At 49.4% G+C, this 27,167-nt stretch overlaps 1 protein-coding gene across 4 annotated transcripts in view; it reads left to right on the top strand.

Moving 5' to 3' along the window:
• Nucleotides 1-27,167, top strand: part of AFDN (afadin, adherens junction formation factor) — a 129,553-nt gene that overhangs the window by 64,076 nt on the left and 38,310 nt on the right. For 2 of the 4 annotated variants that reach the window (XM_032837254.1, XM_032837257.1), the window contains 13 exons: nt 87-181; nt 1,168-1,430; nt 6,760-6,829; nt 10,305-10,417; nt 14,011-14,072; nt 14,198-14,403; nt 16,237-16,257; nt 16,985-17,130; nt 17,412-17,506; nt 17,909-18,174; nt 19,673-19,816; nt 21,242-21,440; nt 25,183-25,286. In XM_032837254.1, the coding sequence (XP_032693145.1) occupies nt 87-181; nt 1,168-1,430; nt 6,760-6,829; nt 10,305-10,417; nt 14,011-14,072; nt 14,198-14,403; nt 16,237-16,257; nt 16,985-17,130; nt 17,412-17,506; nt 17,909-18,174; nt 19,673-19,816; nt 21,242-21,440; nt 25,183-25,286 (1,784 nt within the window). The remainder of the gene's footprint in view (nt 1-86; nt 182-1,167; nt 1,431-6,759; nt 6,830-10,304; nt 10,418-14,010; nt 14,073-14,197; nt 14,404-16,236; nt 16,258-16,984; nt 17,131-17,411; nt 17,507-17,908; nt 18,175-19,672; nt 19,817-21,241; nt 21,441-25,182; nt 25,287-27,167) is intronic. The other 2 variants (XM_032837256.1, XM_032837255.1) reach the window with 1 other exon arrangement.

Genomic DNA, 27,167 nt, shown 5'->3' on the forward strand with positions numbered 1-27,167 from the left:
TTTGTTCACTTGCTTTGTTGGCTTGCTTCAAATACCATGACAAGAACATCAGGCTTGGCAAATGAAGCTTTTTCTTCTCTCCGCAGATGGCTCGGACTCCAGAGATAAGCCCAAGCTTTACCGCCTCCAGCTGAGTGTCACCGAGGTTGGGACGGAAAAGTTCGACGAGGACTCCATCCAGGTGCATGGGCGCGGCTCGAGCGCCTGGGGCAGCTCTTCCATTTGGGTGGGAAGGGGGAGGGGGCCCACGGTTAAGGCCTGCCACATGGTAGCAGTGCATGGACGGACAGACTGGAAAGACTTCATGTTCTAATGGAAGGAACGGCGCACTGTGGCTCACTTCCTTTGCTTCAGCGTGAACAGAGCGACCGAAATTACGTTCACGCTCCACCTCTGGAAACTTGATCTGGTCGTGGTGGTGATGACTTCATGGGTCTTTTTCAGGATTAGGGGAAATAGCCTGCCCCTCGGTCTGATGCCCGTAGCCATGGGCGTTGCCTGAACTGTAGGTGAGATGTTAGCCAGGGGGGGTTTTCAGGGACTTAGTGAAACAGCGTAGTGTGTTCCTTAAATGGAGGCCCGCGGTCCTCACCCGATTGAACTCAGCTGAGCTCCGGCAGCCTGCCCTTCCCCCGTGTGGTCAGTTTCCCAGTCGCAGATGGTGGGTCAGGTTAGTTAGTGTCATTTGCAATTCTCAGGTCCCTTCCTTCAGCACAGCAGTAAAACAGGTAAATAAAGTTTGTAATCCTAATGCCCTGCATAGATATATTCTTACTTAGCTAGCATATGTTTAAGATGACCGCGCACTTCTCAGTTCAGATTTACGGTGTGTGTCAAAGCAAGCTGCTCCGTGCTAAACATAATGTGTCCTATTACTTTGACATTATTTTGACAGTGTTTACTTATTTTTGTACTGTGGGGAGGAATACACTTAAAAAGCACCAGAAATCTAGTTTACTTCGTATTCATAAAAGAGGAACTCATGGCTTTAAAATGCTGGGGTTTTTGTTTTTGTTTTTATGGGGCTGGAACTCATAACCTTGAGATCAAGACCTGAGCTGAGATCGAGTCAGCCACTTAACCAACTGAGCCACCCAGGCGCCCCAGAAATTCTGTTTTTAAATACCATGTCCTTTATGATGAATGTTCCTTTGATTTTTATTTTAGCTCTTTGGATCAGGAATTCAGCCCCATCACTGTGACCTCACAAACATGGATGGAGTGGTCACTGTCACGCCAAGAAGCATGGACGCTGAGACTTACGTGGAAGGACAGCGCATCTCAGAGACAACCATGCTGCAGAGTGGGATGAAAGTGCAGTTTGGGGCCTCACATGTGTTCAAGTTTGTGGACCCCAGCCAGGACCACGCTCTGGCAAAGAGATGTGCGGATGGGGCCCTGACGGCCAAGGGTCCCAGACAAAAGCCTGGGTAACTGCTCTCCATCAGCTCTCAGAGTTTAGAGTGGCTTGGTTTATGTGTCAGAGAATCTGAATTAGGCACACATTACAGGTTGTTCCAGTTTTATTTTTTTATTTTTTTTTAAGATTTTATTTATTTATTTGACAGAGATCACAAGTAGACAGAGAGGCAGGCAGAGAGAGAGAGAGAGGGGAAGCAGGCTCCCTGCTGAGCAGAGAGCCCGATGCGGGACTTGATCCCAGGACCCGGAGATCATGACCTGAGCCGAAGGCAGCGGCTTAACCCACTGAGCCACCCAGGCGCCCCAGGTTGTTCCAGTTTTAAAATCAAAGTGTGGTTTGTTCTTGTTGATCTGGGTTTGTTGCCGAGGAAAGAAGAAAGGGATCCTGATTTTATTGTAAAATTGGAGGTTGTGGCTGGTTCTTAATAGTTTTAAATTTTGGGTTTTTTAGCCAGTAGTTTATTCTTTTAGGAAGCACTGTGGTATTTTATGTAATCATACCCATATCACCAATTTTTGTGGAGGTGTCTTTTTCTGATTGTGATAAGGACACACGGTGTGAAGTCTTCACAGGAGGAAGAGTATCTTAGCTCCCCCTAGTGCCTGTCCGAGGACTTGCACTGTGGCTGTCACCGAAAACCACAGCCCTTGCTGGCCGTCTAATCAAACTTCGTGCCGGGGAAGGGAGTAAAACTTCGTTTCGGTAGTGGTAATTTTTTAAAAAAAACGCACAGTTTGGCCCCCTTGCCCGTCCTGCAGGCTGCGAGGGCGCGGTCCCCACGCACGATGCTGAATACAGGGGCGGTCTTTGCTGATGGGCGCAGCGCTGTGCCCCGGCTGCACCGTGTGTGCGCGGTCTCCCCGCGGCTGCCTGCACCGCTCTGTCTGTGACTGACCTTTGCTCAGCCTCCCAGAGCTCGTGCTCTGGGCAGGTGGGAATTTGTAGTCTCTTCGTGCTAGTGGTCTTTCGCCAGTTTCCCAGCACTGTGAACTCTACTGCAGTCATTCCCAGGGGTCGTTCGTTCGTTCGTTCTGTGACCATCTCACATCCTGCCCAGAAGGATGAAAGGCGGCTCGTACAAGTAAGACTTAAGGTCTTGCTCCGAGATAACACTTTGTTGGTCATCACACATGTTCCCCTATGCACACGGGACATGGGAACTGTCATCGGCTGCTTGAGACCTTCTGTTCCCAGCTGCTCACCTCTGGCTCCGCATTTCCGCCAAGGACCAGTCCCTCGGTTCCCAAGGAAGATGGGCGTGGGCCTTGACTTCCCAAGGAAGCCCATTTCTGTCTGACTAGTCCTCCAGCTTTGAACAGAATGTGTCTCTAAACTCATCCTTCCGTTTCGTGTCTGGGAGGACCTGTCGTTGTCTCTTCCTTTTTAAATTGTATTTACTTATGAGCCACGTCCGCATTTCTTGGCCCTCATCGGGACCTCTGCGTGGCCCCTTTGCTTCACCCGACCGTCCTGTTCAGGTGGTTTCCATTCTGACCTTCCATTCTTCAGGCCTGCGTCTGTTAGCACCAGGTGGTGACAGGCCGGGGTACACCTGAGAATCTTACTTGCCACTCACCTGTAGGGTGTTTAGCCAAAGAAGTCATCGTGTGGCATGACTTCTGGCTGCTTGCACGTGATTTCTCAGGCGTCCCTGTGGTTTTCCCAGTCGTGCTTCATGCCTGAGTGCCGCATGATCCTTACTTTGGGGGTAGGGGTTGCTCCTGAAGTGACGCAACTGCATCTGTCCCGTCACTGCAGCTCGGGAGTTCTGCAGCAGGGTTGTCTTGTTTCCTGCATGCGAGGTCCCTCCCCAGCTGTTTTGCCATTGTGGCTCCTTCTTTGGAAGCCCGCCGGTGTCTGTTCTCATCTTGTGTCTGGCCAAAAGCAGAATCATACTAAGAACATGGCTTTGGTTTCTTTGATGAAAATACAATGTGAAACTTCACGTGTATTCCTACATTTTTTCCTCACAGACCTGGTGGAAACTGCTCAGTGGCAGGATATGCCAGTACTTACATGTCCATCCGTGAACCAGAACGAACTTTCTTCTTTTTTATAAACACTAATTTTGTCCCATTGTCAAGCTATTGTACAGATGTCTAGGTAGACAGCCCATGGCTTTTTTTCCACAGGCATGTACGCGTGTTTTGTTATTGACATATAATGACGTGTCAGGTTCAGGTGCAAAGCGTAATGACCAGCATGTGTGTGTGTTGCTGAGTGGTCACCACAGCAAGTCCAGTTGCCATCATCACCCACCGGCCATGGGTACTACTTTCTTGTGATGAGAACTTGCAGCATTAGCTCTCTTAGCAACTTACTAGGACTTTTTTCTTTTTTTTTTTTTTAAGAGTTTTAAAAAATTTATTTGACAGAGAGAGATCACAAGTAGGCAGAGGCAGGCAGAGAGAGGGGGGAAGCAGGCTCCCTGCTGAGCAGAGAGCCCGATGCGGGGCTCGATCCCAGGACTCGGAGATGATGACCTGAGCCGAAGGCAGAGGCTCTAAGCCACTGAGCCCCCCAGGCGCCCCCAGCTAGGACTTCTGATACTGTGTTGAATGAACACAGTGATGACGTGGTGAGAGTGGGCATCCTTGTCTCGCTCCTGATCTTAGAGGAAAAGCCCTCAGCTCTTGATCACTGAGGATGAGGAGTCTGTGGCCATGTCATGTATGGCCTTTAGTGTGTGGAGGTACATTCCCTCTATACCCACTTTGTTGAGCGTTCTCAGTGTAAATGGATATCAGATCTTGTCAGATGCTTTTTCTGCATCTGTTGAGTTGCTCATGTGGTCTTTATCCTTTATTTTGGTAATGTGGTGGAACTCACTGACCGATGTGTGGATGTTGAACCATCCTTGTTTTCATCCCTGGAATAAATCCTCCTTGATCTTGGCGTGTGATCCCTTTCATGTCATGTTGAACCCAGCTTGCTAGTATTTTGTTGAAGATTTTTGCAACTCTGTTCATCAGTGATACTGGCCCGTAATTCTCTTTTCTTGTGCTCTTGTCTGGTTTTGGTATCAGGGTAAGGCTGGTCTCGTAAAATTAGTTTGAAAGAGGTCCCTCCTCTTCTCATTCTTGGAGAGTTTGAGCAGGATTGGTGTTCATTCTTTGAGCATTTGGTGGAATCCTCCAGTAGAGCCGTCTGGTCCTGGACTTTGGTTTTTTGGGTGGTTTTCGATGAGTGATTCGATCTCCTCACTAGTACTCCGTCTGTTCAGATTCTCTATCTCATCACGATTCAGTCTTGGTAGTTTGTGTTTTTCTAGGGCTTCATCCATTTTTCCTAGGTTGTCTGGTTTGTTGGCGTATAGTTGTTTCTAATGGACTGTTAACGTTGTTTCTGGGTACCAGTTATAAAGTCTTCTCTTTTAATTTCTGATTTTATTTCCTTCCCTCTAGTAACTTTGGGCTTTGTTCTTTGTTTCTAGTTCCTTGAGGGATACATGATGCATGTGTTCTTAATTGCAGACTTCAGGGTCTGTGTCCTCAAAGCCTTAGTGGATGGTGGACTAGCAAGGTAGCACAATTGGATGTTCACGGTCAGGCTGGGCCCTCTGTTGGTGCGTTCAGTGCACTCATTAACCTCTCTGTGTGCGCATTTGTGGAGTACCTGCGTCACATGTCAGTGTATCCGTGTGCTCTGGACTGAGGAGGCTGAGACATGGTTCCTACCCTCTGTGGTCATACTTAGATAATGTCATTAAAGTCATGAATAAAGTTTCTTTGTAATCATTTACGAATCCAAAGTGTAGTACAAATGGGTCCATGTGAAACTTTAAAGTCCTGTTAGCTTTGGGTGAAGAAATAAAGAGCTTTGCATGGTGTTGAGTAAGTTCGTTATGTTAGGATGAGAATTACAAGTGGGGTCAAGAAGGCTTGGCCTGTGTTTCTGTACGTGGATAGCATGAATTTAGGGATAGGTATGGTGTATATGTAGCCTTTGATAGATGACGGAGATGAACTATCATACCCCTGCTTTCATTATCGGAGGCAAAATAACTGAGTTTCCCAGTCAAACCATTAGAAACTAGAAAAACAGTTTCTATGTTCTGTGAATATCTTGGTGACAGAGGGTAGGTGACAGAGTATTTAGCTTCGAGTACAAGCTCTTACATCTCCAGTTTCTATTTTGAAGTGTGATCATTGTTTGGTGTTACAAGATGATCTTATTTTCATAGTGATAAGGAAGAGGAGGAAGTTGTACCTGGTTTTCTAATTTGAAGAATTGTTTTGAACTTCTGCATCACTTGGGGTTTCATTTTGTAGATTGGGGTTAAATACAAGTTTAAAGCTACCATGGAGCTATGACACTACATGGTTGTCTCTCAGGTAGCAGAAGAGATTGTGATTCTTTTTGATTACCTGGGGCAGGAGCCCAGGAGATTGAAGCACTAACCCATCCTGTTGGTTTCCAGGTGTTCTTTGGGCTCTTTTTTCCCCCTTTTCTGGGGCCTTTCTCTTGGGCTGGAATTAATGGATTGTATTTATCCTTATTTGTGCCAAAGAACCATAGCCTGCCTCGGGTTATTGACTCTTTAAAATGAGATTTTGTTTGCTCTGAACTTTTCATAATGATGGTTTTAAAAATTTGGTATTTTTAGATATTTTTTAAAATTGTTTAAAATAGAATAACTCTTGATCTGATTACTAACATTATACAGAAGTTCTCCATTTCTTTATTATAGCCTCAGTACTGGTATCCATGAGCTTTTAAAAAGTCATCAGATTGATTTCTGGAGGATGGCAGCTTCCTACCTTGCCTTATCCTCCTGTGAACACGGCTGTCCCCCTGTGTCAGCACATGGGCTCATGGCGCTGGAGTCCTCTGCATTCATTTATGTGCTGTGACGTGATGAAACAGCTTGCTTTTTTCCTTTTGGTTCTTTCCAATTTATTATTATTAAAATATAGCCTTAAAAAATAAGATCCTGAGAGTATCCAGTGTGTAGCAGTAAGAAAAGTTCATAAAGTTTTTTGTTTTTTAAAGATTTTATTTATTATTTGAGGGAGAGAGAGAGTGTGTCACAGTGGGAAGCAGGCTCTCCACTGAGCAGGGAGCCTGATGTGGGGCTTGGTCGCCTGGAATCATGACCTGAGCCAAAGGCAAACACTTAACCAGCTGAACCACCGAGGTACCCGGAAAAGTTCAAAAAATTTTAACAGCTTTTTTTGTCTGTAACTTTTATATGCTGAAAATTCATTGATTTCTTGAACCTCTTTAAATTGGGATATTTAGCCCTTTCTTTTGTATTACTGAGAAAAAGGTGGTCTTTATCATTTGAGGGTTACTAATTCTATGTATTTCTTTTTTTTTTTTTTTAATCCTGAAAGAATTGTTCAAGAGACAACTTTTGATTTAGGAGGAGATGTTCACAGCGGAACAGCGTTACCAACAAGCCAGGTAGGCGACTTACACGACCTGCTGGGACTGTGTTTGTGTAGCATTGTAGGACACCGGGGATGAGTTACTGGTAATACGCTGGTAGGACGATTATGAAGACAGAGAAGACCACACAGTGCTCTCTAGCAGGCTGGTGCTAATCTGTCGTGCTGTCTTGTGACACGTGACAGGCCTGAGGCCGCAGACCGTGCCTTCTCCTCTCAGCGGTGCATCCTAGGCTCAGCCTCTGTCCCAGCAGCCTTTCTCCGCCCGGCGATCTCCGAAGATAACGAGCACCGTGCTCCCATCCGCCTGCCGCCTTTTCTCTGCAGGCCCTTCGCTTCCACGGTTCCCCTCATCTCGCGTGATCAGGGAATTTGCCCTCATTTTGGTTCACTATCGCTCCGTAACAGACCACCCCAGAACGTAGTGAACCAAACAAAACAGCGCCCGCTGCCTTTACAGCAGTTGTGCGGTGAGGTTCGGACTCTCCGGGGCTGCTTGTTTGCTGGTCGTGCCGGCGGTGACTCGCACTGCTGCGGTCAGCTGCTCGTGGGCTGGCTGGGCCTCCCTGGGTCCCTGCCTTTTCAGGTTCTCTCCGCGGGAGCAGCCAGGTGTTTTCGTGCTTCACAGCGTCCCGGAAGTGACAGGCCTTCTTAGGCTTGGGCCAGAACTGGGGCCCAGCTTTGCTTCCCTGACCTTCCATTGGTTAAAGCCAAACACAGGCTTAGTGATGGCTCGGGAAAGGGGCTGCTCCCGGTGCGGCTGGCCGAGGCCGTGTCCCCGGTGCCTGGTCCGCTGCGTGTTTCCCTCCATTGGCCTGAGTCAGGTCAGCACCACGTACTTGGGGCACTTCGTTATTTCAGCCTTGGGGTGTCGCCGTCCCGATTTCTCCCACCTTGGTGCTCAGTCCTCCTGGGTCTCCTCTGTTGGTGTCTTCTCCACGTCTTCCTCCGCTTGACTCCTCACGCCGGTTGCAGACATAGGGCCCCTTCTGTCCCCTGTGACCATGTTCACTGGGTGATCTCACGCAGTCAGGGAGTTAAAGTACATCTAGACATTAATTACTGTAACCTGTCTTTGGCCCTGACCTCTGCAGGCTCCAAAGGCTTGCCTGCGACAGCTGCCGTGTTGTCTGAGACGTGTATCGAGTCTACCACGGCGAAAACAGGACTAGCTTTTCTTTGTATCCCTGCTCCTTTGCCGTCTCAGCCAACGATCCGCTCCCCGCGGCGTCGTCCCCACAGAAGTCCGGCACTGGTCATCCCGGGTTCCTTCCCTTCCCTCAGCCTCCACGTTCAGTCGCTGGCAAGTTCCGTTTGCTCTCCCGCTGGAACAGTCCACAAGTGCCTGTCTCTGTCTGTCACCCCGTGGGCAGTCGGGCGGAGGCTCCAGGTGTCGCACGGCGGGGAGTCTGCGTGGCTTCTGACCTTTCCTCTGCTGCCCTGGCCCGTCAGTCTTCTCCAGGGGCCAGGCTGCTGTTGTGAAAACGGGAACTTGACCCTGTGACTGCCGTGCTTTCGCAGCCGCTCGCCCCCACATACCCCCCCTCTTGCCTCTGGCTCGCACAGCTCCTTCTGAGGCGGCCACACTGGCCGCACGCCTCTTCCCCGTCTGAAGCCTCGGGCGTGTTGCTCGGCCTACAGGATTTCTTCCCACGGCTTCTCACGCAGCTGCCCCTCCTGGGGCGACCTCCACTTACACGTCACATCCGCGAGGGTCCGGGCGCAATCGCCCCTTACTTTAATGCCTGCGCCAGCCTGGGCGGCCGTCGGGTCCTTGGCGCGGGCGGCCACGGTGCAGCGCGAGCTCGGCGCAGGCGGGGTCTCACTGGGCGGGCTCGCCGCTGTGCTGCTCGGGCTCCAGGAGCGCGCCGGGCACCGGGCCCGCAGCGCAGAGCTGCAGAGCGACCGTCTGAGCAGGTGCTCTGGGAACCGGATGGGACTGTCCTCAGACAAAGCTGTTTCTAAGGGGCGCCTGGGTAGGAGTCTGATTTCACCTCAGGGCTCTGCGCTCCGCAGGGTGTGGTCGTGACGATCCTCTCTCCCCCTGCCCCTCCCCTCCACGCGTCTATGAGCGCGCGCTCTCTTGCTCTCATGCTCTCTCTTTAAATGAATCCGCTCTTTTAAAGGAAAGTTTAGTTTCTTTTAAAAGTGTATAGTTAAAACAGAAAACTTGGTCAGTTAAGAAAAAGAGAGATGAAAATCATTCATCCACAATTTATAGTTGGCTCTTGGTAACACTTTGACAGATCCTTTTCTGAGCTCTTTGTGTCACCGATGTGCTCGTTTATACACTTGCAAACGATCAGGTATCCACGCGCACACACAAACCTTTCCGTCCTGTGGCCTTTGGCTCTGATTTCGTAAGCTTTTTATTTGAAAATGGGCTCAATTTATTTTGTAATGTGTTAGCTTAGAAACATACCCTAACTTCTCTATTGCCTTTTCACTTATTTACAACGGTAGTCTGACCTGGTGTTCTTATTTCTGTGAATGTATTTTATGGACGTAACCACTGTGTGTGAATGTGTATATTTACAAGCCTGGTTGTCGGGACTCCCTGTCCTGGTGAACATTTTAAACAATGTAATCAAGGATTAGTTCCATGAACTTTGGTAGATAAACAACAAAATGTTACACAACCATTATAGTTCTGTAACATAAAAATATTGTTAGATGTTTACAACGTATGAGAAAATATTTTTTAAAGTAGGTTATGACCTCATTTATGAAAAATACAAATCGTAAAGAACCGTGAAGATAAATACAGCCCAGTGTAACTCTCTGGTTGGTAAGACAAGAATGATTTCTGTTATCAAGCTCAATTTCTATAATCAAATATAATGAGAAATTTGACACAATTTTTGCTACAGTGCATTTTTTTGTATAATTTTGCTCTGTTTTCTTACTCATATAGGTTGCTTATCTGTTTTGTCTGCCATGGGTTAGTTAGCAATGTGCCCTGCGTGGAAGAGTTTAAATGTACGGCTGTAGGCTGCTGGAGACGGGCTTCTGCTTCTGTGCTCAGTTTGTCTTTGGACGTTGAGCTATGATGGTTTTTTCAAACACTTTCTTAACAAGTAAAACGAAGACCCTGACTTTACGTTGTGTGTGTTCTCTCCGCTCCCTCCTTCCTTAAGAGAACTTTTTGGAGGAGTTGCTGCGGTTCTACGATGTTAGGGGAGCCCTCGCGCACGCGTAGCCCCCTTCCTGACTGTGTCTCAAGCCCACGTCTAGCTCTCGGAAAAGGAAAGGGGCTGCGGGCTTTACTGCTCTTTCAGTGCCCGTGTGTTTGGGGGCATGAGAATGTGCACCGGTGAGAATGTGCACATGAGAATGTGCGCCTCCTCAGAGGCGCCGCCGCGCCTTCTCGTCTCTGCCCCTGCCCTGCATCCCTCTCCTGCCTTCCCCTGCCTGGCAGCCTGGCAGCGGTCCGTGTACGCCCGGGCGGTCCGCGTGGTGTTCTGAAGTGCTCTGTGTCTCCCCCCGCCTAGAGCGCCACGAGGCTGGACGGCGACCGGGCAGTGCCTGCCTCCGGCTCGGCGGAGCGCGGGATGGTGAAGCCGATGATCAGAGTGGAGCAGCAGGACCGCCGGCAAGAGAGCAGGTAGGAAGGCGCTCAGCTTCCGCAGGGAGGACGTGAAAGGGTCCCGGGAAGCCTTGGGGGAGAGATGCCTGAACCAATGGAGGTTTGGCTGACCTTTGTGTGGAGTTACTGAGCTGAACAGAGACGGAGCTCCACGAGCAGGGGTCCCCTTACCCTGGCCACGGTGTCATCTGTCCGGATGAAATGGGGCGCACTTAAAGAGGTTTCTGTCTTAAATGGGCTGTTCTGTGAAACGTGGAGAAAGGGACTTTTCCTGGATGTTACTGTTGGATCATTTTTATATTAAGATAATCTGATCATTTCCCCATCCGTATACAGAATCCTTCTATATTTAAATCTATGAAGCCAGGCAGGCCTTCAGTGGAGTTTTGAGGATTTATCAAGTGCCGCGTTACTGTGTCTTACATTCTGTCGAAAAGCATAGCTGTGAACACCTGTTTCTCCTGCCGGGGCTCTTGCCTAGTGTTCTTGAACAGCGAACATCCGCCTTTTGTGATTTCCTTTTCTTATGAATTTTAAGGACATACGACCTTTATTAGAATTCTACTCCCTCGTGATTTTTAACATTGTTTAGAGTTGCAGAGTGATGTCGGTGCCTCACACGTTGAAATAACGGGCGCTGAGCTCCGGGTGTGGCTCCAGCGCTTCCCCGGCAGGGCCCTGAGCCCGCAGACGGCAGTCGAAGAGCTCAGGAGTGCCGTGCACGTCCCCTCTTTATCGGCAGCAGAACTGGGCTGGGGGAGTCCGTCTCCTGGTGCCATGCTAGCTCTTCCCCCCCCCCCCCCCCCCCCAGTCCCCTAAGGGAGGCAGGGGACTGGCGGCGGTCGCACTTTCATTTCCCGTCTTCCAGTAGAGGGCGCTGTGCGTCGTGTGTTTGTCAGCCCAGTTAACGCGGGACTCTGTTGCAGACTGATGCGGGAATCTCAGGTTTTTCCCTTGTTTTTGTCCTGCACTTTTGGTTAGTATTCAAGAGTTTTGTTGGCTGTGTGAATTCTTTTAGGTGTAATGATAAGCCTACTTTCTGTGTCTGTACTTGTTTCTGATGGTGTGTTCTAGAATAAGAACTTCAGACGGTGAGCTAGTACCGTACAGAGTGACCCTGTTTATGAGGTGATCGAGAGGAGCGCATCATCGTTCTCAGCCCAGGAATAGTTGGATGATGGATAAATCAAATGGGGGAGAGGAGAGAGCACTTAGAACAAAACCAGTGCGTGCGTGTGTCCGGCACAGGTAGCTGGTGAAGCACCGTGTCCAGTAGCTGCCCAGTGGCAGCTCGCCGTGTTCTGGGACTGCTGTTACGCTGCGAGCAGGATTTTACTAGGGGTTTTGTTGGGACTGTGGCTGTGTACTACTTCGATCCTACTGCAGCAATGGAAACAGGTGATTCTTCTATTTTCGTTCTTTGCTTTTCGTGTATATGATGTGAGAAGAAGCAGTGCTTCACTTAATTGGTACGTTCATGAAAGTCTAAGTTGTTAGATATTTTAAAATACTGATTTTAGTCTGGGAAAAAATCTTTTCGAATAATGGAGTTCCTTAAGTTATGACTGACGCATTATTTTATTTTCTTTGGTGAGAATTTAAATTCCTTATTTTTACTGGATTTGCTAAATTGATGAAAGCAGGAGTTGGTAAGGTTCATCCAGTTTAGTGTGTGGATAGTAAATTTGGAAGTTAACTGCTTATCTGCAGCTTCAGGTGGCTGTAAACATAGCAGTCAAGAGAGACATGTTGGGCATTTAAATTCTTTTGCTTCTAAAATCTTTTTTTATAGTTGAGTTGTTGAGCTGAATCCAAATCATGTAATCACAGACCGGATAAGAAGCTTTACAGCATATAATCCCATGGAAAGACTCTTGCCTTTGTTTCTGGTGTTTATAACAGTTCGACGTAACTTGCTGCGTTTCTCCTTGTTGCTGCTTCAGTTCCCCGGGGCAGGTAGGCCGGCGGGACGCAAGCTGCTGGGGACAGTGGCCATGGGCTCTTCTCCCTCTCAGCTCCTTTCTTGAAGAAGTTGTCAGAGGAGCCAGTTTATTGAGTGAGCGTCACAGCAGTGACTCCAAATGCAGAAACCGGGCAGGTTCGTCACTGTGTGTCCGGGGTTGGGAGACTTCAGGGTTGCTGTGAGAAGTGACTGGCCTTCAGCTCCCTGACAGCTTCGAGAGACGGCAGTGCGGCTGACTCTCCCTCCCACCACACGGGACGCTCTGTTTGGACACTGACCTCAGTTTTGTCTGAGCCAGCCCCTGCCCCTGACTTGCTTTCGTCCCTGTGTAAGTCATTGTGGCCTCACTCCTCACTTCCCAGTGAAGTTTGTGGGAAGGCACAACACATTTCTTTGCTTTTGCTGTCAGTTTTAATTTTCTTAATCTATTTGACGGAAGATTTTTGGAAAGTTTTTCCGTTACCTGTTAAAGCTGAACTAAAGTGGTAAAGATTTAAACTGATCTTTGGGAACCTAATCACTTGCCCGTTTGTTAGTGATGAGGGGCAGCTGACGAATGTCCCACGTGAAATACAGCTGGGAGCCGGCCAGCTTCAGTAATGCTTAAATTGCCTGAAATTCTAATCACGTGTCTGCATGAAAGAGTAGTTAAGTTACTCTGAAGCCATCCATCGAGAACAGTGTAAACCGGAGGTAAGGAGATCTACATTGGGTCTGTAATGATTTTACAGTTTAGAAATTCTGTGCTCACTAGTGGCTTTCGGGTGTTGTTTGACCACAGTACACTACACAGAGCCCTGTTGTACGCTGTGCCCCAGTGGACACATGCCTCCAGATGTGTGTATTTATAGCTGAAAGAATTTCACACAACAGTGAACCTTCTGTCCTACCAGCGGGGGCAGGGTCATCCGCTATTTGGAGAACTCTTCTATGGAAATACGGACGTCCTGACCTTTGAAGTACTTTGATCCAGGATACGTGGAAATACGTAACGTTCAGCGCGGATTCTTCCAGGCGTCCCAATCCTGGCTGCTCTTGGGTTCTGTTTCTTGGCAGCGCCTTGTTTCGTGGTGTCTGCTCAATGAGGAGGGGTGTCTGAAAAAAGTGTGAGTTGGATGTCTTTTTCTGAAGGTGGCTCCCCCGTGAGCATCCAGAAACGCTAATACGAGGTACCTGAAGGGGTCTGTGGGCGTCCTCTTCTCTGGGCTTCATCGGAAGCCAAGGTCAGCGTCTGGCTCTTAGGAACTTGTTCTTCGTGTAGGAGCTCAGTTTCAGGCTCACGGTGGTTTAGCTTTTCTCGTGTCTCCCAGCAGTGGCTTTTCGTTGTGACCTGAGCCATTGCCATAGCAGGTGTGTGACAGCCTGGTCACCCTCCTCCACACGACACCATCATGAATAATAGAGACACGTGGTCAGATCAGTTCTCACAATGGAAGCAGATACGTCAAGGAGCTGACCTCTGGGAGGAACAGGGGTATGATCGCTCCCAGTGTGCGTATCTGAGTGTCTGAGCACTTCCCACGTGCGCACGAGGCGCTGGGCGTGTGTGTTCTGTAAGCACTGTGCGGAGACGGCCGCAGCCGTTGCCGAAGGAGGCGCGGTTGCTGGTGCTGTCACGATCTAAGAGAGGGCCGCTCTCTACTTGCAGAACTCAGGACGCTCCTGGGCCCGAGCTGGTACTGCCTGCAAGCATCGAATTCAGGGAGAGTTGTGAGTAATTTCAGATCCCATTGTTAGTGAATTATTTCTTGTTCCATTTTCCTCCATCTGATTTTCATGGTTTTTTTTTTTGTTTTTTTTGTTTGTTTGTTTTCTTTTTTGAAATCTTTTCACAGCTGAAGATTCATTTTTATCTGCCATCATAAACTATACTAATAGCTCTACAGTCCATTTTAAGTTGTCCCCTACATATGTGTTATACATGGCGTGTCGGTATGTATTGTCCAGCCGGTGCAGACCCGACGCCAGCCCCAGTGAGCGCGCTCACAGAGTGACCGCCACGGTCCACAAGATGGTGAGCATGATGGAGGCGGTGATCCAGGTAAGCCGCAGTGCGCAGCCGCCCCGCGCTCAGCCTCTCGTCCCAGGCCCGCCCCCCCGAGTCCGACTGCACCCGCTCTGCAGAGAGCTTGGACGCTCGCATAGCTTTAAAAGTGGCAAAGAAGTGCCAGCTGGTTTTCTCCTTAATCTCTGTGGGAATGTAATGATCACAGTAAAGATCCTTAAGATGGTGGTAGTTGTGAGAACACGTTGAGACGTGGGGATTTTTTTTTTAGAAAAAATAATATGTTGAGGTGAATTTCACATTAATGTAAAATTAACCGTTTTAAAGCGACTCATTCAGTAGCATTTCGGATGTTCCCAGTGTTGTGCAGCAGCCACTTGTGGTTCCAGAACATTCCCATCACCCACAGTAAAACCCTGTGCCACGAAGCAGTTTGTCCTCATAACCTCCCTGCCAGCGCCTGGCAGCCGCCCTCTTAGAGTCTTCTCAAGGTTCTGAGAGCATTTGCTCTTTTCCACCGAGAGTGCGACGTTGATAGGATTTCTGTGGATTTTTGACGGCACTCGTTTCGGTGTGATGTACATCATGACATTTCTTGATGACGACATGATCACGGTCTGTCATAAAACGGCTGAAGCTTAAGGAAGTAAGGGTATTCTCTTTGTAGTGGTTTGTTTCTCATTAAGTACTCTCATCTGTAAATTGGCACAGCAGTTTTCCAAACTCACAATCTGAAGATTTAATTCTGTGTCCTTGAAAGTCAATGTGAAGTTAATTTTTTTTTTTAAGTTTTTCCAAACCACTTATCAGAGCTATTATTCGGTCACAAAATACAAAACCCTAGTTATGTACCGTGAAGCAGCGGTTTGGTGGTTTCCCTCCTGTGAGGACAGTTTGAGCAGACAAATCTGTTGATTCCTTCTGAATTACTTCAAAAGGCCAAATTTTTCAAGAACTGTTTCTTTTATGTTTGAGGGGTGAGCCTGTGAACCTATGGGCTTACAGTTCTTTCCCCAAGTGAAGAAACAAATCCAAAAAGAATTGTCATTTTATTTGGATCCCATTTGGTGTTCCCTCTCTTCCTAATTTATGAAGAAACACAGATTTCCTTTTAGCTCAAAGCCATTGTCTGTCTTCCCTCATGTTTGCATTTCCAAAGCCCGTTTCAAAGTGTGGAATTCCTTTCATCAGACTACTGTTGATAGACTTTTCCTGGTTGAATTGGAACTAGTCTGTGAAATCATCATTATCAAAACAGGTCTATTAAAACACATTTAGGGGTTACTATGTGATCGGAGGAGTCTTAAAATTTTAGCAAAGAACCATAGTAATGAGTAAATTCTTTAATTTGTAAAAACCTACTTTGAAAAACCAATTTACTCTGTTTTAGTATAGTTATGTTTTTTTAATACATTTAAAAATTTTTAACTTTTATTTTTTTTTGTTTCTGTTGGTCTTTTCTGTCTCTTTCATCCTGTTAAACCAGAGCATAGACACTCATCTTACATGCCTTGAAGTAGTCAGACACACGAGATCATTGAAAGACGTTAAGAAGTCCTTCATTTGTAAATCTTTTAAAGAGATCAGTGTGTTCCCATGTTAAATGTCACATTTCTGTATGTAAATTCTGGGAATTCCCTCCCTCACTGGGCCAGTGTTAAAAACGTAGAACTAACCCTTTACATCACGTACTTCCCAAGCTGTTTCTGAGCCAGGAGTGAATATGTAATTTGGGGAATAACAGAACTAAATGTCGTACCTTCATGTCGTACCTTCATGTTAGTGTTTTGATTTTTTTAAACTGTCATGATTGTTTACAAGTTTCTTTCTCTCGTTCTGCCTGATTCCCCTTCGTCTGTTTTTCTCCAGGAAGTAGACCAGGTTGATCAGGTAGGACGTGCTGCTGGGAACTGGTCCTGGCTTTGTCGGCTTAGCTGAGTTTCTCGCGCTGCTTCCATGTCAAACACAGCACTCCAGCAGCCGGACTGGACGGTTCATAACACTCATTCAGCAACTGAAACATGCAGTACTAAATCCTGTTTGACTGTGCAACCCTTATCAGCATTTCATAATTTCTGCTTAATGCACTTCAGTGTGGATATGAAGTGACGGAAGTTCTGTTTCTCCTCTTTCTTGTTTACCCTTGGTTCCTATTCTTTGGATCTCATCTGAGGTCGCCTGGCCTGCTCATGTGGTCGGGAGACCATGCGATAGATCAGTACTCGATAGCGAGTTGCTCGGCGTCCGAGCCAGTGACTGTGCGTATCAGGGTGGCTGTGGGTAACCGTGGATAGACGCGTGTGTCCTTCACAGATTACCAGATAATGCACAACCTCCAATTGGGCGTTGTAGGGTCTGATACCTCTGTTTTCGGCCCTGATTCTGTCCGTGGTGGCCACCTGGATCCATGTGTCTGTCCATGAATCCTGAGGTGTTGCAGTTACGCTGCTGTGAATGCATCCAAATTCCTTTGCAAATATCTGGTATCTGTGGTAAATACCTTGGTGACAATGGGAAGGTACTGGTCTATCTCAGCAGCTTTTCAAGAGCATTCCTTTGTATTTTCGTTCTTTTTGCTTGTCTTGGGGTTGCTTATGGAAATCCGTTCTGTCTACAGAAGCAGAAGAATATCGCAGGGGCACTTGCCTTCTGGATGGCCAACGCGTCTGAGCTGCTCAACTTCATTAAACAGGACCGAGATCTTAGTCGAATCACACTGGACGCCCAAGACGTTCTAGCACACTTGGTTCAGATGGCGTTTAAGTAAGGAGCACCTTTTTGGAGATTGCACGCCCGTAGAGATTTTTTTTAAGGTTTTATGTACCCTGATGGGAGATGGACAGCGAGAAGCAGGAGTAGCTGTGTGCCTGATGTGTTGATTTAGGGAATTGAATTTGTTGAGCTGTGTTTCGAGCCTCCTGAGACTAAAGCTGTCGCACTGTAAATGGAAACTATTTCTCAGCAGCGTGAACCACTCCCGTTTGTGATGTCATGTCTGGGGCTGCGTCCTGCTGGGGTTATTAAAATTGCCTACATATTTTCAGATACCTAGTTCACTGCCTTCAATCAGAACTGAGTAATTACATGCCAGCCTTTCTGGATGACCCTGAAGAGAACAGCCTGCAAAGACCAAAAATAGGTTAGGACGCTTTTTCTCCCCCCGCCATCCCTCTCTTCGCTCTCCGCTTTCCTCTTGCCTCCTTCCTGTGTAACTTCTTTTTAATATTTACTGTCCTAAGAGGGAGGTATTTTTAGAATAAATGAGATAAACTGTTGGATTTGCCATTTAGTAAATCGCAGCCACCGTCTGTTTTATTTAAGAACAGCTCCGGTTTTGGGGTGTCGTGCTTTTGCAGGAAGTCTCCTGGGGTGAGCTGCAGGACACATGGTTAAGCCCCGTGTGTGGTTTCAGACCTCCCTCCCGCCTCCCGTCTGAAGGGCCTGGTGTCTCAAAGTGACCCGAGTCGCCCTTCTCTCCGTTCCTGACGCGTTGTGCGTCCAGCGTTTTCACGAGACTCTTGCTTCCGCCCGTGTCTGACAGATGACGTCTTGCACACGCTCACGGGAGCCATGTCTCTGCTGCGGCGCTGCCGGGTCAACGCAGCCCTGACCATCCAGCTCTTCTCGCAGCTCTTCCACTTTATCAACATGTGGCTCTTCAACCGGCTGGTCACCGACCCCGAGTCGGGGCTGTGCTCCCACTACTGGGGGGCGATTATCCGCCAGCAGCTGGGACACGTGGAAGCCTGGGCGGAGAAGCAGGGCTTGGAGCTGGCGGCGGATTGTCACCTCAGCCGCATCGTGCAGGTGAGCTGGCGCGGGTCTCCCCTGCCCACAGGTCGTGCGCCTCGTTCTCAGCGTCTCATGCCGTCAGGGGGCGGCCCCGGGATTCGGCCGAGTCAGCAGCCCCCGGGGGGGGTTCGTGTGCTCCACTGAAGCAGCGGAGGGGCGCTGGCTTGCCTGGGTCTCTGGGGCAGTCTTCCGCCAGCCCCGTACCTCAGCGGCAGGCATTGTCTCACAGGCCAGGAGGCCCACGTCAGGCTGTGGGCAGGGTGGCTCTCTGCCTTCGCTTTCACGGGTGTTCTCCCCGGGGGCATGTGTGTCTCCACGTGTGCACTCTTCATTCGGACATAAGTCACGTTAGACCTGTCCCCTCACTCACTCCTCCCACTGCTGTCAAGACCCTTGCTCCAAGTAAGGTCGTGTTCTGAGGTGCACGGGGTTGGGCTCTTGGGGGACACAACTCAGCCCGCAGCAGGTGGTAAGCACTAGAATAAATACCCTTCGAGGGTTCTTTCTTACCAGACCAGTATCTTGTGAGGCTCCCAGCTGAAAGGACAGATCCCAGTGTGCAGCTGGGTAGCGCGTCGCTCTTCAGCACACGCAGCCAGGTGAGCAGCGCAAAGTGGAAACCCGCAGGGACACGCGCGGGAGGAGAGAGGGGCCTAGCACTTGGCAGTCGTCCCGTCCCAAAGGCCAGGGGCGGGAGACGGAGAAGGGCACGGAGGAGCTCGCGATGGCTGTGTGTGAGCGGCTCAGCCGGTGCTCAGGGTGTCCCTGCGGAGCCTGCCCTGGGTACGGGGCTTTTGCAGTCAAAGAGGTGATCTGCAGCCTCAGAACGTACGGCGGGGTTTTTTTTATTATCATAGTTTATAATTTTGCATTTTCCCCACAATTTCTTAATCTCATTTAAAGTAGTTTAGTATAGAAAGAGGCTGCTATCCTCCTTGGATTGCATCAGCTGGCTGTAAAAAAATCATTACAGGGAAACTTTATTCAGACCCCAGTAACTGGTGATCAGGGTGGTTGTGATGTAAATGGTTACAGGATTTTATTTATTTATTTGTCAGACAGAACGCACGCAAGTAGGCAGAGTGGCAGGCAGAGGCAGAGAGAGAGAAGCAGGGTCCCCGCTGAGCAAGGAGTCCGATGTGGGACTCGATCGGAGGACCCTGGCATCATGACCTGAGCCCGAGGGCAGCAGCCTAACCTACGGAGCCACCCAGGCGACCCATGTTCACAGTTTCTAAGAGAATTTTTAAAAATGATTTATGAATAATTGAATTTCATTTACATTTTATATTTTAGTAAAATACAAATTATGTATTTTAGTGAAATTAAGCCATCTAAAAACCTTTATTAGCGCTTTTTCAGTTCAATTCAATGTTAATAGAAGTGTGTTTCCCTAAAAAACATTCTGCATTTTAAAATTAAATTAGCAGGTTATTCCAGTTTTAAGTGTTACATGAAGGGGAATAGTTATAAAATATTTTCCAGTCATGTGTCCTGTCACCCTTTCCACCAGGCAACCACTCTGCTCACAATGGACAAGTACTCAGCGGAGGACATTCCGACGGTCAACAGCACGTGCTTCAAGCTGAACTCTCTGCAGCTGCAGGCCCTGTTACAGAACTACCACTGCGCGCCCGACGAGCCCTTCGTCCCCGCCGTGAGTGCCGCCCGTCGGCGCGCCGTGGGCCAGCAGCTGGGGACTGCTTGCTTAGGGAAATGTCCGGTTCCAAAAGCTGCAGGAGGGGCTGCTTATAGTCACTTCACTTCTATGATAAATAAGCTACTGAATCATCTCCTGAGATCCTATTTCTCGTTGATATTTGAGTTAGGGTTCAGTACAGGAGGTAGAAAATACCCAGCATTTTAAGTAGAAAGGCATTTATCCAGGGAAGTAGGTTCTTAGAAAATGACTGGAAGGCCTGGCGGGAGAGGAAGTTAAGAGGGTGCCCGGATTCCCAGGCTCACCACTGTGACCTGAGGCTCAGAGGCCCCAGAGCTCCTGCCACAGCACGGACATCAGTGTGCCGTGGGCACAGAGTGCCCCTCAGGTGCCCCACCCAGCCAGGGGGGCTGCCCCGACCCGTGCAGACGCCTCCTACTGGTGGGAATCAAGTTCTGGCATTCGTGTGTCTGGAGAGAAGGCATGGGGGGCCAACGGCCTGGTCCACCATGTGGGCTACAGCTACTGCGTGTAGAATGAGAAAGGCCGCAGGTGCTTGTTGTCACCCGCGAATAAAATCTGCTCGAGGCTGGAGTGCTGTTGAGGGAAGTGCCGGAGGTGGGTGGGCCGACCCCTAGGATTAACTTCATGCCAACAGAAGACGTGTACGGAGTAGCCAGGATCAGGAGCCGGCAGATGCGCCCGACAGGAGAGCATCTAGAAGGTCCCGTCACCGTCGCATGCAGGAGTGCGGCGTGGCACCAAGTTGTGCGTTTGCACACGGAAGTGCACAGCAGATGAGATGCCCTGCGCGTGTGCACAGAAGTGCAGCATGGGGTGCAGACGGCACGTGTCCATCCGCACGGGCTCCCAGAGCAGGTGGCGGGATCTAGGGTGGGGGAGCCAGGGCCGACAGGGCAGCAAAGGTTGCTTCTCCCGTGAGGGCTTTGCTCTGTGACTCGGGGACTTGAGGCGCCGTGTTCACTTCGTCGAGCTGTACAGTGAAGCCGGGGGAGCTTTCTTTCCCGATTAGCTGGGGATAGACATTTCTGTCCTGATTTTTTACATTTGCCGTCGTGTGAATTTTTTCTGTCATTATGAATTCTGTAAAAATTGGATCATTAGCACCTGGATGTTAAATTGCAAGGGAAAAAAATGGCTACTTTGGCAAAGGGAAACCGTTTTCTTACGATTGAACAGTTTCCGTTTAAGGCTGCAGGTTACTCGAGATTAGCCCTGTCTTGGCTCACGTGTTTGCAGGCTGTGCTTCGCCAGCTACCGTCGCCCGGCGCGCCGGTGTTGGCACACTGGGGACGTTGTCCCTCGCAGCCCCGCCTGCGTGTGTGGCCGCGGCACGCACGAGAGGTCTGAGTGGCAGCCCGCTGGCGTGTCGTGCTCACTGTGCGTCCGTGTTCTGACCAGGACCTGATCGAGAACGTGGTGGCTGTGGCCGAGAACACGGCGGACGAGCTGGCGCGCAGTGACGGCAGGGAGGTGCAGCTGGAGGAGGACCCTGACCTGCAGCTGCCTTTCCTGCTTCCGGAAGACGGCTACTCTTGCGACGTTGTCAGGAACGTTCCCAGCGGCCTACAGGAGTTCTTAGACCCTCTGTGCCAAAGAGGTGCGTCCCGCTTACTGGGCCTGGAGTCCCGGCTCTGGCCCGGCTCGGAGTGAGCATTGTACCGGGTGCGTGTGGGTGTGCGCACGTGCGTCAGGCCACACGTGTGGAGCACACCGCACGCGCTTCTGGGGAAAGCCGTGTGGCAGGACGTGGAAGTAAGCGTTTCATGGTGTTGTGGAGTCTGGGTTGTCGCACCATGAGGCTCCCGTGGGTGTGTCGTGACCCTCCCATGGCGTGGCTCCACCCGCCAGCTGTCACAAGCCACGTTGCTGCCTGGCCTGCTAGGAGAGAGGACCTTTGGTTGCTCCTCTGCTGGTTTTGGGGAGCTGGGAGCTCGCCTCATCCGGTGGAAATGATCCGTGCATGTGACTACCAGTGGAGTTGTCGGGAGCAGCACAAGGGCGGCAAGCACACCACCTCCGCTCGCACCCCAGCTCTGTCCCGTGAGACTGCCCTTCCAGGACACGGGCACGTGGATGGCAGGCAGTCGTGACCGGCCCAGCCGCCTGTGGGACACTTAGACCTGTGGCACAGGGCACAGCCATAACCTGCATTGGCATGGCTGCCACCATGAGCACGTGTTCAGCGCCTGCCGGGGCTCGTGAGCCACGCTCTCGCTGGGCTTGTCTAAGGGCAGCGAGCTCCCCGGGTCTGATCCCGTAGCCGTTTACGTATTCTTGTCGGAATGTGGTGGTAAAAATCTCACACGTGCTGGGAGTCGGCAGTTGAAGGTGCTGACTCTGGGTCTCAGCTCAGATTCTGATCTCGGGGTCCTGGGGTCGAGCCCCGTGTCAGGCTCCCTGCCCAGCCTGGAGCCTGCTTGAGATTCTCTCTCCCTCCGCCTCTTCCCCCCCCAAAATGCCACGTTTACACTCGAAGCACAAACTTCTAAATCAGACCCCAGTTCAGCCCCAGTCTGGTATGGTTTGTAACATGGAGCTCAGGTGAACTGAGAAACAGAGTTCAGGAATTAGCTTACACACAAATGACAGTGGCAAGGTGAAGAGTTAGTCTCGCCGACGTGAATTCGGTGAGTGTGGTTTTTAATTTCAGTGACTGTTTCACATGCTACGATAAACAGATTGTTATGTCTCTGAAGGTTATGATAGTTTAAAATTTCCATTCTACAAAGGCTGCTTCTTGTCGTGAAGGGTGGTGTGTTAGTAGCCAGCGTGTCTGGTTGTGCCGGGAGCGCGGACTCCTGTTTCCTCTCAGCCCGTCCTCAGAGCAGCAGAGCTGAGGCGGGTGCGTCCTCGAGGAGCTTTGTGTGAAGGAGGAAGGCGGCTGGGACGAGCCTGGGCTCATGTCTGGGACGAGCAGGGAGGACAGAGGTCCAGGCTGCAGTGACGTCTGAGAAAGCCTCAGTCCGGCATTGGGAGTCCCCATGTCAGGGCTCCTATGGGGGGAGCCCTCCTGCCCAGCAGAGCGGGCCTAGACTGGTCCCTGGCACCCGTGTGTGGCCTCAGGGCCGAGCCCAGGGGCCTCCGTTGCCATGCGGGCACTGCTTGTCATGCCTGCAGGGCCGGGCCCATCAGCACTTGACACACCCGCGTGTGGGGGGCAGCCACACACTCTGGCTGGCTGCTGCCTGGACCACTCTCTGTGCCCCCTCTGTGCCCCCCACCTTCCGCCGCCCTCAGTTGCTTCATGGCTGCTGGATCTCCGCCCCCCCCACCCCCCCACACTTCCCCTTCACCCCCGGGAGCTGAGCACACCGGCGGCTGAGCAGGACACCCCGCTCCCAGCCCGTTGTTGGTATTAACGTGTTGGTATTAACACCCCTGGGCCTTGCCCCCTGCCCCCCCACCCGCTGCTTCACTCGCACGCTTGGGTTTACTTTCTGCAGTCCCGGTCAGGTAGCCCTGTGTCTAGAAAACCTCAGCCTGCTCCCGACACTTAACGCCACTTTCCCCACAAGGGATTCTGTGTTCTTTTGGGACATCTTTGTGACAGCCCTTGAAACGCGTGTGTCCGCCTGTCTCTGGGGTCGAGCTGGAGTCCTGGGGCCAGGCCCCTGACCCTCAGCACCCAGCCCAGGGCTGCTGGGCTGCGAGTGCTCAGCTCGTCACTAACCTGTGAACGAGCGCACGGCGAGACGGGTTTACTAGTATTTTCCAGATCTGTGTGTGTGGACTTGCGTACGTGGCTGTCGGTTCTGTGATGCGTGCCTCCGAGCCAGAGCTTGCCAGGTCGGGAAGAGGGAGCTCCTGCCAGGGTGGTGACGTCTCCTCCGTGACTTACCCTGAGGCTCCCAGAGTGATTGATTTCAGAGCACCCGTGGTATTTCATCACTGTCTTGGCGTCCCTGCCTCGTTCTGTATGTGTGTCCGATGATAACACAGTCTATTACAGAGGGGCCTTTACAAGACCTATAAAGAACTGGGTGTGTTCTTTTATGACATCAGTGTTTTTAATTCTTCACGCTCAAGTCTTTGAGCCGAATAAGGGACTACTGTGTGCTCAGTTATGTTCCTTTTGTTTTGTCCTATAACACAGTTGTGTGAGAGAAGGCTGTAAAACCAGCACGGACTTACACCTGATCTGAGATGCATTCCTTCAGCTAAGAGCAGGAAATGTCTGCTTGATGTATGATCTGGCCTTGACATTTGAAAAAAATAAGAAAATAATAAAGATTGTTCATTTCAAAACTGTCATAATCACAGTTCCCTCAAGTGGGGGAAAGAGAAGTTGTAGGTATATTTTAATGAAAATAGGTTGAAATGGTGATTTTTTTATACAAAGGGCTATAAGTTTATATCTTTATCTTAACTGCGCTCTTTTGACATCTCCTTTTCTGCTTACTGCAAAAAAACCTCATAAGTGCCCAAAAATAACAGGCGAACTTTCCTCACGGCTGGAATCCTAGAGTGGGAGAGAGGGCTGGGAGGCACCAGCCAGGGCTCTCCCCAGTCCCGGGGACTAGCTGAGGCTGTGCGTGCTGGCAAGAGCCATCCGTGTGACATCGGGCACACGCTAGGCTCCTCAGAACGGTTGAGCTGCTAGTAATAGGAAGACCAGACCGCTTTGGAGAAAATATAAGAATGTGCAAGGCCTGTGTGATACAACTTTGTCAGGAAGGTCCAGAGAAACACAGAATAAGATCTGCCTAAATGAAGAATGACATATTTTGAATTGGAAAGGTTAGCTTTATAAAGCTGTCATTTGTTGATGAGAATATCATAAATACTTTTCAAAACATTATAAAATGACTCTGAAACTTATTTGTAAGCCATTTAAGTGACTGGTTAGGAAATTTGGACAGAGTTGTGTGAAGGGGCCCATCCTACAGGTCAGACACTGTCCTGCCTGAAAACCGTAGAGCCCAGGGTGTGACACTGGGCAGACGTGTGAACTAGTTCACTAGCTGTTCACTACTTGTTCACAGCGGTCTCTGTCGAGAAAGGCCTCCCGGGTATTGCTGAGCACTTGGTCAGCAAGGAAGGAGTTACGGTGCACGTCGGTGATTTCTCATAGAAATAGGGAGAAAAGTTCTTTGAAACAAACAGGAAGGGGAGACCAGTTTCACTTTTCAGCTTGGTGTTGAATTCCATCAAACCAAAACGATGATTTTAAATGTCTGAAAGTTCCATCTCCAGAGGCAATAAGTGTACATAGAGTACGAAGAAGAAGGGTCGTCTGTAGGTGCCGAGCCATTGACCCGTGATGTTGCTGCCCTTCTTGGAGATTATATGGCTGACTTGCGTTGCTTTTCAGTTTTATAATTTGCTTGTTTTCTCCTCAGGATTTTGCAGGTTAATTCCTCATGCACGCTCACCAGGCACCTGGACGATCTACTTTGAAGGTGCAGATTACGAGAGCCACCTTCTGCGCGAGAGCACGGAGCTGGCAAGTATCACGAGTGTGACGGGTGCGGCATACACCCACGCGTGTCCCATACGGTGTGAAAATGTAATGCAAACCCGTTCTGTGATTATAGTGAGCATTGTTGTGACAAGAGTATTTTAAAATCATCTTTAAGTACTGATTTTATTTTAAAAAATCTGAAACTAGGATTTATATACATACATATTTTTTCCAGGCCATGTCTATATATTTTTGTCCATAAACAAAAATATTTCTACCCTCAGCTATACCAGCCTTAATGTTAATACATACTTTTAAAAAGATAATATGATAGCCTTACGAATTTTATTAGAAAATGTATTTCTTTGGTAGAACTATTTTCTCCTTACAGTTGGTTCTACCTTGTTTTAAGTATGTGTCAAATCACTTGCTGGTAATTTTGTATCTTTTGGAAGCTGGTCAGTCCTCTCTTCACTGGCTTCGTGCATTGTGTGGAGAGCTCTGCTTTGCCTCCTGCCTGGAGTTTTAAATAACAAAGACTGTGTCCCTGTGCCTTGGACTGCCACATCTGATCAATAGAAACAAAGGAAAATCTTCCTTTTTGAACTTTGTTGTGGAGTTTCCTTTAGATAGCTTTCACATTACTTATCTTCCTGTAATTACCATTTTCATCTTTTAAGCCACTTAAGCCTTCGAAGGAACAAACAGATGGGACTGTACTTTGGTCCAAGTTCCTGGGGGTCAGGCTCACTGTGTTGTGCATGTTTGCATGTGGCCGTGTCTTCCCCTGCCCGCCAGTGGGAATCATCCAGTGTGCCTGGGCCAAGGGTTAGAGGTTCTGGGGTGCAGACACAGCCAGGTAGCTTCTGACGCTCCAGAGACTTCCTTGTACACCCGACAATACTGACCAGCAGCCTGTCAAAGCTGTGCGCCTCTTGTGTATCTAAATTCTAAGAAAATGGAGATTGTGTCAGGTGGCGTAAGGTGGCGATACTTACGCAGAATAAAGCACGCACGGTGTTTTGTATGTCAAATTCCAAGTTATTATTCGTCATGACTGAACGGCCTGCTTTAGACTGGAGCGTGTGTCCTCCTATCTCCAGCGGCCGAGGTAGCGGCTGGCCGCCCCGCCACATGGGAGCCGGTCGCCCAGAGCCTCTGACCGGATACAGTGCCTCTCAGCGCTCTCTGGGCCTCCCGAGCTGTTTGCCACAGTCCAAGTGATAGCCGTTCCCAACTCCCAGGTTTAACAGGACAGCAAATACCTTCCTGGATGGGATCACGGGTTCTTCATCTTCCTAGTGTGCTGTGCTCAGAGATCCCTTGGGAGCATTCAAGTCTTAATCTCAAAACAAATTATTTTCCTTCCAGTGTTCTCTCACTGACCTCGGCTCTGAATGAACAAGCCCCATGTATGTAACGACCACTTGTTGGCGGATCCCATAGTGTGTATGCACTGGTGGTTTTCTTCTGTAATTTTGTTTCTTCTTTGGGTGAGGTGTGACATACGGATAACACGTAACTTCAGTGGACAGCTCCGTGTTTGCTTAGGGATCAGTTCAAGGACTGACCTCGTCCCTGAGCCCAAAGTACTTGGAGCAGTGCCGCCCGCATCTCGGGGTGGCCTAACGTCACACGAGCCCTGCATTCTCCCAGGAGACTCATGTTAGATCATCTTTCTTACAGCTGTCTCATGCTGACCTCCCCATGGATGGTGTAAAATAAGTTTGCCTTTTTTCTTTAAAAAAACACCTAGTAATGTATATTGAAAGGTAATATAGTAACATTTTAATTTCATTTTTATGATTGGGTTTTTCTAATCTGATAGTAATGGAAGTGTACTTTTGTTTTCTAAAATAAGTTCTTTCACGTTTAAATAGTGTTCATGACTAGTGTCTTCACGGCTCTGGAGGCGAGAGTACT

The sequence above is a fragment of the Lontra canadensis genome, unplaced genomic scaffold (assembly GCF_010015895.1).
Source record: "Lontra canadensis isolate GAN:19392208 unplaced genomic scaffold, GSC_riverotter_1.0 scaffold97, whole genome shotgun sequence".
Classification (NCBI taxonomy): Eukaryota; Metazoa; Chordata; class Mammalia; order Carnivora; family Mustelidae; genus Lontra; species Lontra canadensis.